The sequence below is a fragment of the Nematolebias whitei genome, chromosome 3 (assembly GCF_014905685.2).
Source record: "Nematolebias whitei isolate Nwh7 chromosome 3, NemWhi1, whole genome shotgun sequence".
Classification (NCBI taxonomy): Eukaryota; Metazoa; Chordata; class Actinopteri; order Cyprinodontiformes; family Rivulidae; genus Nematolebias; species Nematolebias whitei.
Genome location: NC_056500.1, coordinates 5,262,089 through 5,273,461, shown reverse-complemented (window position 1 = coordinate 5,273,461; position 11,373 = coordinate 5,262,089). Strand labels below are relative to the sequence as shown.

The 11,373-nt window shown below is 40.9% G+C and overlaps 1 protein-coding gene across 1 annotated transcript in view; it reads left to right on the top strand.

The window, feature by feature from the left end:
- The window catches only part of exoc2 (exocyst complex component 2), a 63,141-nt gene that overhangs the window by 45,338 nt on the left and 6,430 nt on the right, over positions 1–11,373 (top strand). The window contains exons 12-22 of the mRNA XM_037697810.1: positions 416–529; positions 824–948; positions 1,615–1,683; positions 1,786–1,943; positions 2,031–2,152; positions 4,699–4,760; positions 5,170–5,250; positions 5,659–5,718; positions 8,446–8,507; positions 8,582–8,651; positions 10,733–10,849. Coding sequence (XP_037553738.1) covers positions 416–529; positions 824–948; positions 1,615–1,683; positions 1,786–1,943; positions 2,031–2,152; positions 4,699–4,760; positions 5,170–5,250; positions 5,659–5,718; positions 8,446–8,507; positions 8,582–8,651; positions 10,733–10,849 — 1,040 coding nt within the window. The remainder of the gene's footprint in view (positions 1–415; positions 530–823; positions 949–1,614; positions 1,684–1,785; positions 1,944–2,030; positions 2,153–4,698; positions 4,761–5,169; positions 5,251–5,658; positions 5,719–8,445; positions 8,508–8,581; positions 8,652–10,732; positions 10,850–11,373) is intronic.

Sequence of the window (11,373 nt, the reverse complement as noted above, 5' to 3'; positions counted from 1 at the left end):
ACTCAGCCGTCTCCTGTATGAGATTAATGCTGACTCAGCCGTCTCCTTTATGAGATTAATGCTGACTCAGCCGTCTCCTGTTTGAGATTAATGCTGACTCAGCCGTCTCCTGTATGAGATTAATGCTGACTCAGCCATCTCCTGTATGAGATTAATGCTGACTCAGCCGTCTACTGTTTGAGATTAATGCTGACTCAGCCGTCTCCTGTATGAGATTAATGCTGACTCAGCCGTCTCCTGTTTGAGATTAATGCTGACTCAGCCGTCTACTGTTTGAGATTAATGCTGACTCAGCATTCAACTGAAGCCAGATTGATTTTTGTGAAAACCTGCAGAGTTGACTGTGGAATATTGAGTTATGAAAATAGCTTATTTGATCTCTGAGGTCTGTCCTTGTCTCCTCTGTGTCCTTCAGTGGGGGTTGGAGCTCTGGACTTGGAGGGGGACACCCGCTCCTCCGCCCTCGGCCGAATCAGCCACTCAGCGTCTCTGAAGAGAGGGGGCAGCCTCCGATCGCAGCGACCCAGCAGTGAGTTCACCTTCCACCATCACCCACACACTCAGGGCTCAGGAGGGGCTTCCCTGCCGCTGAGCGCACTTTTTTTGTGTGTGTAACACTTTTTATCATAAACAGCTCTTAGGGGAATCTCCTCAAAGTGCTCAGTATGAACAACAAAAACAAAAATATTTTTATTCCAGGAATGAGTTTCCTGATTCTCTGAGTCACCTGTGCATCGTGACACAGTTTCATCTCCCCTACAGCTACGCTTCAGCTGTTAGTTTAGTGCAAGTTAGAGTAAAATATATTTTACCTTTCTTTCAGCTTGGTGCTTTGAAACTCCACAGCCAGTGCAGTTTGTGGAGAAGCTTTCAGATGTGGTGATCGGACAGCTGCCAAACTTCTGGAAGCTTTGGATCTCCTACGTTAACGGGAGTCTTTTTAGTGAGGTAAACGCTTTTACATTGAAACGCTGTGATCAGTGGGCTAATGAAATCAGTCTGGACGGATTTTAAAGACACTCAGATTATTTACTGAACGTGCAACTGTTGGAGTCAACACGATTCAAGATGGCCGCCGTAGCTGACCGACCTTGGCAAACACAAACCATCAAAGACTATGTTTTTAATGTCATTTCTGAAACAGCAACCTGCGTTTGGCAGTAAAACAACTAAATTCCACTGCCAGAGGTTTTATATTTTTATTTTTTGTTATTTATTTATTTATTTTACAGGTACCCCTTTCTTTGAAGTATAAATAATAACAAATATAATTTTTTTTTGCATTTGTATGGATTCAACCATTCAACTTTATGTTAAAAAATATATTATTAGTCACGATTTTGTTTTAACCGCTCAATATTTTAAATCTGAACTTAAAGGTTGATCTAAACACATTTAAAGTCTTTAAAATCTTCACAGGATGTAAAGAAGAAACCAAAATAAAGCCGAAAAGGTGAATTCATGTAACGCGAGGAAGAAAAATAAACAATTTTGGAGATTATTTCAAAAGAAAAGTGTTTCATATGAGTTACTGTTATGAGATTTAAACTCCTTTTTGTTTTAACTTGTCGTCAAAGAAGATGAAGTGTCTCTCAATTGTTTTCTTTTTTGCAGACCGGAGAGAAATCTGGCCAGGTGGAAAAGTCCAAGAAGAACGCCAGACAGAGACAGAACGACTTTAAAGTACAAGAAGATGTCTAAAACAATGTTACTTTCTGAGTTTTACTCGTTGGAGTTTGTGGGGTATTTCATGCCCTTTTGCACGTCTGGCTGCATCTTTTACAGAAAATGATCGAAGAGTTAACCAACAGACTGGTGAAGCTCATCCGAGGGGCTCTGCTCCCCACCACTCTGCCACGAGGGGAGCTGAGCGTGTATGGAGGCTGGGAGGACAAGACGGAGCTGACGGGAGCCTGGCTGACGCAGATCATTCACACCGTCAGGTTCGCGCTCTGATCGTGTGCAGGTCTGAGCGCTTCATTAATCGCCCACATGTTTTTATTGACCTGTTGCGTGCGTTTCTTCCCCAGGGCTTGTCACGAAGCTCTGTCGGCTCTGGAAATCCCCAACGATTTGCTGCAGGTGATCCAGGATCTGCTGCTGGAGCTGAGGGTTCACTGTCTCATGATGACCCTGCTGCTCACGACAGAAGGTGAGCGTTCCTTCTCGTCAGTCTGACGCTGCTGACAAAGAAACTTGTTTTTTACACGGGAACAACAAAAACTTTCTTGGGAATGTCTGCGTAATATTTCAAGGTTCATGCTCAATAATCCAGGTAATAATCCAACAAAGTCCAGTCAGGTCCTCTGGACGGTTTCTTTTTTTGTTGTTGAGACGTTTCGTCCTTCATCCAAAGGACTTCATTAGTCCGAGGAACCACAACAAACAGTCCCACAAGCATCACACCCACATAGTGGACCAACCAGTTTCATGGTGATAAGATGGTTTCTGTGTCCCGCCCTCTCCCCCGTCGGCTCCTCTGAGGCAGCCATAACCAAAGTGGTTCAAAACATCAAAGTTCATGCTCAATGTGCTCAAAAGTGCTTTGAGTATCTTGATAAGGTAGAAAGGTGCCATGTAAGTACAGTCCATTTACCATTTAATTAAACAGTTTGTATACTTACACCATGGACAACGTCATACTAATCAAATTGATCTTTGACCCCACCATCATCGTGTATAAGCATTAAATAGACATACCAGTATATTCAGGGTTGTTGGGTGCAGGAATTCATGTTTTGGATATTGATTACTGACAGTTGTATTGCATGCCATTGGTAAGGGAGAGTGGTGGCACAGAGGTTAGATAAGGTGGGCCTGTGATCCGAAGGTCGCCAGCTCAACTGCCCAGTCTGACAACATCAAAACTGTGGGGGGGAGGGCTCAGCATGAGGGAGATGGAGCATTACCTTTGTAGCTTTTTACCTAGCTTTATTGATTGCCACGAGCTTAGTGTTATGACACTTGTCGACACGGGGGGGAGGACAGTTTGATAGGCAGGATGCTCGGTTCTGTTGACAGGGCGGGGCACGCTCCTTGTATAATGGTAGGTGAAACACTGAAAGGTGAAGCACCCACATCTGCCCCACCCTGGGCCTCTGAGCAAGGCCCTCAACCCCCATCATCTGCACCCTAGATGGCAGCTCTCTGCTCCACACAGAGGGCTGTGGTAGCTCGGTGGTCTGTGGTTGTGTCAGGAAGGACATCCGGCGTAAAAACAAATGCCAAGTCTTCATGCGAGTTAGTTCGCTGTGGCGACCCCCGAAGAAGGGAGCAGCCGAAAGAAGAAACGATGTATATATTGCGTACCGTTGTTGTTGCTCTCATTATTTCTACATTATTACTCCAGTCTTCAGAGAGCTACTGGTGAAAGTGTTGTGAGACCAGACGTGTTCAGTTTCACTTGTAGTTTAGTGTGGTCATTTTGAGAAGAGTGACTGGTTTTCACTGAAGTTCACTCCCATCGAATTTACACTGACCTTGAGGGCCTTGCTCAGAGGCCCAGGGTGAGGCAGATGAGGGTGGAGGCAGATGTGGGTGCTTCACCTTTCAGTGTTTACAATTTTTTTCAAATAGGAAGTTGGTCCCAGCAGTTCTTCCTCCGATTTTATCCTCAAATGGTGTCCCCATTGAGTTTGTTGATTCCTATAAATATTTGGGTATCTTGGTCGACTCACATCTTTCTTTTAAGCTCCATGTGGAAAACTTGGTAAAGAAACTGAAAGTTAAACTGGGTTTCTTTTTCACAAACAGATCCTGTCTAACCCTGAATGCTAGAAAACATCTTGTATCTGTGATTTTCCTTCCCTCAATTGATTATGGTGACATTATTTACATGAACGCTCCTACAAGAACCTGCAGATGTTGGATGCTGTCTATCATGGTGCACTAAGATTCATAACTGGCTGTGATTATCGTACCCACCACTGCACCCAGTATTCACTGGTTAACTGGACATCATTAACTTCACGCAGACTCTCCCACTGGTACATTTTCATCTTTAAATCACTTCTTGGTCTGCTGCCTTCATACATCTCCTCCTACATGTTTCTGCGTGAGTGCAGCTACAGCGTGCGCTCTCAGGACATTATTACCTGCAGTGTTCCCTCAGTGAGGACTGAACTAGACAAAAGGTCCTTCTCCTACTCCGCTCCTGTTTCTTGGAATATCTTACAAAAACATTTGAAGACCTTGACCTTGACCTCTCTAAGTGGCTTTAAGAATCTGTTGGACTCCTGGCAGGGACCAACGCAGACATGTTCCTGTTTTTAGTTTTCTACATTCGCCTTAGAATCTAGCTGATATTTGTTACTTTTTTTAGCCATCCTATTTGTTAAAAAACAAAAAACTGTAGTATGAGTTTTTATAACTGTTTATTGTTGTTGCTGTTGTCCATTGTTGTCATCTTTCTTTGTTGAAATCAGGTCTCTCTCGTAAATGAGTCCTCGAGGCTCAACGGGGTTTACCTGTCTAAATAAAGGTTGAATGAACACGTCTACACAAACTGGTCCGGGCAGAACGTCTGATTCAATATTGTCTGGGGTTTTTTTTTCCTCATAAACGTGTTTTGGTTTTTTGTTTTTTGCTTTAGTCGTAATAAACCAGAGAAAAAGTTATTGCAAAGAAAAGCTGCACGTTCAGTAAACTGTGGCAATCACTTTTTCCTTTGGCTTCATTTCTGTGTTTCTTTACATGTAGCTGTGAAGAGGCTCGCTGAGAAGGAAGATTGGGTTGTAGATAACGAGGGAACCAGCAGTCTGGTAAGGATGTGTTAGTGCACCGAGCACCGCTTCCAGGTTCAGAACAAAAACGTGACGCATGACACTTTCCAGTAAACTTTCACAACAGATTCAGAACAAATTTAGCTTGTTGTTGTTGTTGTGGAGTAAACGCTGATTAAACAAATTTAAAATCTGCATGCAAACTAAAATGTTTATAGATCTATAATTATGACTCCTGGTCTAGAAAATCTGTTTTCTGCTGCGGAACTGAGCAACAGTGAGCGAACTGTCATTTTATGAGCGGTATTATTCATAACTAGATAATAAAAATTAGGATTGTCTAAGGAGTTATCGCTGTATCGTGATATTTATTGTATCGTGGTTCATTGGAGGAATTTTAAATGTGAATACTTATTTATGTTTTAAATCTCATTTGTTGTTTTTGCAGCCCTTCAAGTTCGAACAGTGTACGGTTCAGATGCTGCAGTCACTCAGAGAGCCTTTAGAGATCAAACCTGGAGAAATGAATGTAAGATGAACGTTATTAAACGACTCTTTGTGGTCATAATATGTAATGACAGTTGCGTAACAAAGTGACTTTGCTGTAATTCTCCTGCTTGGTATGAAAAAATAAATACTTTCTAAATACTAAAACTTTCCTAGATGCAAATTTAACGCAAATAACTTACGTGGAGCTGCTGTAAATATTTATTTTTTTTTACTTTACATTCAGCTAGTATTTTGGATCAGTGCCTTCAGTTAGTCTGAATGAATGAATATACTGCAGACGTTAAATAAGTGCATTTGCAAAATAAAAGCTTTTCTGTGTGTTTTTATCTCTAGAAACAATTCTAAGTTAAAATAAAACATTTTAGTTCAACAGGTTTTTTGCGTCTGACGCAGAGTTGTTTTTTTTGTTTTCATCTCTCCGTCTCAGGTGCTGCAGTTAGACCAGGTCCAGGACCAGGCCACTGAGCTCAGCATTAGCATCATGAAGGTAAGAGCTCTAAGACCAGGACTTGACAGACCACCGCAGACTTCATCAACACTTGTTTATGTTTATTAGATTTATTTCTTGTTTGATTTGAGGACGTGTTATCTGCACGTGTCTGTACTTGCTGCTCGGCTCATCCTGAAGTCTGAGCCGTTTCCTCTTTAAGTTATTGCACCTTTTGTTTTCAGACAGTTTTAGTTTTTTATCACATCGTCACTGTTATAAAGTCCTCACACCAGGAGTTCTGCAGCTCATTTTACTTTAGTATAGATCAGTCATTGTCTTCAGTTTGTGCAGAATGCTGCAGCCCGTCTTCTCACTGGTAAGCCAAAGTATGACCACATGTCACCCATAATGGCCTCACTTCACTGGTTTCCAGTACACCGCAGCACTACAGGACTGATTTTAAAATCTTGGCATTTGTTTCTAAATTTCTTAACGAGCTGACACCTCAGTATCTTATTGACCTGTTGCAAATTTATACTTTAACCAGGATTAACTTCTAAATAAAAGGAAATTTTACTGAAATCTAGTTGATTTTCACAGCTTCAAATCAGCTAAAGCACAGCTGAAGAGATTTTGCAACAATACAGTATCAGGTATCTGTTTGGTACTGTATGTGTGTATAAACCAGATTCCAAAAAAGTTGGGACACTAAACAAATTGTGAATAAAAACTGAATGCAATGATGTGGAGGTGCCAACATCTAATATTTTATTCAGAATAGAACACAAATCACAGATCAAAAGTTTAAACTGAGAGAATGTATAATTTTAAGGGAAAAATCTGTTGTTTCCAAATTTCATGGCGTCAACAAATCCCAAAAAAGTTGGGACAAGTCCATTTTTACCACTGTGTGGCATCCCCCCTTCTTCTTCCAACACTCAACAGACGTCTGGGGACAGAGGAGACCAGTTTCTCAAGTTTAGAAATAGGAATGCTCTCCCATTCATGTCTAATACAGGCCTCTAACTGTTCAATCGTCTTGGGCCTTCTTTGTCGCACCTTCCTCTTTATGATGCACCAAATGTTCTCTATAGGTGAAAGATCTGGACTGCAGGCTGGCCATTTCAGTACCCGGATCCTTCTCCTACGTAGCCATGATGTTGTGATTGCTGCAGAATGTGGTCTGGCATTATCGTGTTGAAAAATGCAGGGTCTTCCCTGAAAGAGATGACGTCTAGATGGGAGCATATGTTGTTCTAGAACCTGAACATAGTTCTCTGCATTAATGGTGCCTTTCCAGACATGCAAGCTGCCCATGCCACAAGCGCTCATGCAACCCCATACCATCAGTGATGCAGGCTTCTGAACGGAGCATGGATAACAACTTGGGCTATCCATGTCCTCTCTGGTCCGGATGACATGGCGTCCCAGTGTTCCATAAAGAACTTCAAATCGTGACTCATCTGACCACAGAACAGTCTTCCATTTTGCCACACTCCATTTTAAATGACCCCTGGCCCAGTACAAACGTCTGAGCTTGTGGAGCTTGCTTAGAAATGGCTTCCTCTTTGCACTGTAGAGTTTCAGCTGGCAACGGCAGATGGCACGGTGGATTGTTCAGTGGCAATGCTTTCTGGAAGTATTCCTGAGCCCATTCTGTTATTTCCTTGACAGTGGCATTCCTGTTTGAGGTGCAGTGACGTTTAAGGGCCCGGAGATCACGAGCATCCAGTAGAGTGTTACGGCCTTGACCCTTACGCACAGCGATTGTTCCAGATTCTCTGAATCTTTTGATGATGTTATGCATGGTTGATGATGACAACTTAAAAGTCTTTGCTATTTTACGCTGGGTAACACCATTCTGGTATTGCTGCACTGTCTTTCTGTGCAACAATGGTGGAATTGGTGATCCTCTTACCATCTTGGCTTCTGAGAGACACTGACACTCTGAGAAGCTCTTTTTATACCCAATCATGTTGTCAATTGACCTAATTAGTGTTAATTGGTCTTCCAGCTGTTCGTTATATGCTTAATTTCCTTTTTTCAGCCACTTATTGCTACTTGTCCCAACTTTTTTGGGATTTGTTGACGCCGTGAAATTTGTAAACAACAGATTTTTCCCTTAAAATGATACATTTCTTCAGTTTAAACTTTTGATCTGTGATTTGAGTTCTATTCTGAATAAAATATTAGATGTTGGCACCTCCACATCATTGCATTCAGTTTTTATTCACAATTTGTTTAGTGTCCCAACTTTTTTGGAATCCGGTTTGTAGTATTTTTATTTTTTTTTTAATTACTGTTTTTGGTTTACTTACGTTGGCTGTCCAGATCCACACTCCTTACCAACTGATATTTTATTTTCATTATTTTAAAAAAGTTTTGAAAAATACACATTTTCAGCATAAAATCATTTGCAGTTGCAGATTAAATCTGAACTAAAGGTTCTGTTATTTGTAAAAAGTGTAATGGTAATTATTAGTACTCGTATCTGTACTCTGTATCAGCAAGTACTCAAATGTCGGTACTTTTACTCAGTTTCTTTAGGTATAATAATTTTTAACTTTTTTCACTCTATTATTCTGATGTTGGCTCTTTTTTTAAATCTTTATATAATTGATGTAATGCTGAACATATTTATATTAAACGCAAACTATCTCCTTGGTTTTCTTTGCTCCTGTTTATTCTGTAAAACCTAAAATATTTCTGTTTTTATGGAACAGTACGGGTTAATTTCAAAGCTTTTTTTTTTTAATGACGCGTTTGTTCATGTGTTCCTCTCAGACTTTTGTAAACTGCTTGGAGCGGCTGAGCACAAACACAGATGGATACTTTGATGCGTCCCAGTGAGTATTTAAAATTCTTCTTTTTCGTGTTTATCGTCTGAAAAGATTGTAAAAGATGTCTTCTGTGTTTGCAGCTCTGTTTCAGTGGACCTGTCCTCTCCAGATCGATTTTCTACCGTCCAAGAAGGCTTCAATCCAACATCTGTAAGCAGAGTGTTGTTTTATTGTTTCCTCTGTACAGTTAAAAGTTTACACCCAGTAATCCCACCGCATGCGACTGCCGGCGTCACCAGAGCGTGGGCTCGCACGTCTCAGTCACTGGAACCACAAAATGTTATCAGGCTGTTTCCTGGTTGTGGACAAGCAACAGATATGTCCTCGTTTCCTGTAACTTGTTTGAAATGTTGGTGAGGTGGGGGGGTTAAAGCACCAGAGAGGAGGAGGAGGCCGGGGAGGAGGAAGAGCAGGGCATAGAGTGCTTCTGGTAAAGGGAAGTGGAGCAAGGTGCAGATGGGGTTTCCCCACCCTGAATATGTGTGGCGGGACTTTGGCAGCTTAGCTCGACAGCGAGCGGACGACCAGCGTTGGGACCGATTTCACCTGTTAAAAACCACTGTGCACAGTAGAAACAAAGATGTTGCCAGATATTCTTATCGCTGCGCCCTTCGAGGGTGAAGACAATCCTGTGAATGACGACATCAGTTGTGGTCGTCGCAGTAAAAGCTAACCACTCTGTCATCGCTCATATCACCGTTTCCAAGCTTTTGCTTGTTTGCTCAATATTTTCTACAAGTTTGTTTGTTTGTTATGGTTCCATCACTCTGCTTTAATTTGCCTCACATGTTTAGAAATCCTTTAGCTTTGGGTCAAAACGTGAAGAAATGAGGCACATTTTGTAAAAGATAGCCACGCCAATGACAACAAATAATTAGGGATGCACTATATTGGATTTTTGGCTGATATCTGATATGCCGATATGTTAAAACTTATTTGGCCGATAACCGATACCAATAATTTTTTTTTCCTAGACCTACTTACAGAGAGTACGGGGACTGAAATTGCGAATTAGCTATAGCTATATACACTTTGTGCAACGCATCAGTCACAGACTTGTTCTGTTCTATGTTTGTGTCCATTGTCCCTGTCAAATAAACTAATAATAATAATACATACATAGCTTTATCTGCTGCAGAATTAAAATACATTATTATGCATGGTCTTTGTCAGTTTGGCCTGCTACCAGATGCAGATGCCAAAAAGGGGGCTGAAAATGATGTAACACTTCAACTTGGATTATGTTTAATGTCAAATTTACTCATGACATTTACTCTTAACACAACGACAACAATCAAACAGTGCAAATTTGTAAATTTGCACAAATCTATGATGTCATAACGTTGTGCTGTCGCTGCAGACATCCTTGTCACTGGGGTGTCATACAAAAACAGTGCCATGTATATATATTTAAATATATGTCAGCGCCTTTTATATCGATGAGTTATTTTGATGGAACGGCCGATGTCCGATATTTAACTTTATCGCTAATATCGGCCGATACCATGCTGATAATATCGTGCATCCCTACAAATGATTATTAAAGAACTGGTCTAAATCTGCCTTCCTCATTTCTAAAGGGAGCCCAATACGTCACTGAAATGTTGATTCCTTATTCTTCAGCCTGCACCCTTCAGTATTCGGCGTTGAACCTCCTAAAGGTCCTTAAGACCCGGTTTAAAACTCGAGGCGACCTATCCTTTCAGGCCCGAGCCCCCAGCCTGAGGAATGCCCTGCCCCCGTCTCTTCATGTGACCATCTTTGTTGATTTCTTTAAAAAAGCAGCTTAAGACACTTTTTCAAACAAGCTTTTAATTAAATGTTCTACTTACTGTTTTTATCAGCTGTTCTTACTGTTTTTATTTTAAGCCTGTGTCTGTATTTCTGTAAATCACTTTGTGATTTTATCTATGAAAGCTGCTATATAAATAAAGTGTACTTACTTGAGTAGGTTAAGTAACAAATGTCAAATACAAGGTGGGTACAAAGAAGGCGGGGGCAGGTACAGGATGTTTAATAAACAGTTCTTCAAAATGTTCACACAAATTTATCCTGTGATTTTTTTAATTTTTTTTAATTGGCTTTTCAGAACCAGCAGCATGACTGGCTGGTTGCTCATCTGCAAACAATGAATGATTTGCCTGTTTTCTCTCAGTTTAAGAGAAAATGGTCAGTCTCTAAGGTTCAAGTGAAGTCATGGATATGAGATAATTTTTGTTTTTTGTTCGTAGGAGCAGCGTCTGCTCATCGTCCTCAGTAACTGCCAGTACCTGGAGAGACGCACCTTCCTGAACCTGGCCGATCACTTTGAGAAACACGGCTTCACGGGGACGGAGAAGATCACTCGGGTCAGTTTTAGGATTAATATTTGTTTTTAAGTAAACACAAGGACTGCGACTGAAGGGATGAATGCTGTGGCACTCGTACGGTGATGAGAAGTACGTTGAGGTGTCATTAACAATAAAAACTGATCAGCGAGGCTCTTTTCTCAGCAACGGGATGACTCTTGGTTTATAAAAAACAAACTAAATGTCATTGTCTTCAAAGCTCAGTTCCACATTTTCAAACCTTTCCCTTCTTTACACTCACAGCGGCACACAATGACTAATTGCTGAATCACAAAGCAAAAAGGTGTTCGGTTGATTTTCCTGTAAAACCGTTGAACATTATTTTTTTTTGAACGCTTAGTTTAGAGACTCATCAAGATGAAGACAATATGACACGGGTGACAGTTGGATGTATACAGGTCCTTCTCAAAAAATTAGCATATTGTGATAAAGGTCATTATTTTCCATAATGTAATGATAAAAATGAAACTTTCATACATTTCAGATTCATTGCACACCAACTGAAATATTTCAGGTCTTTAATT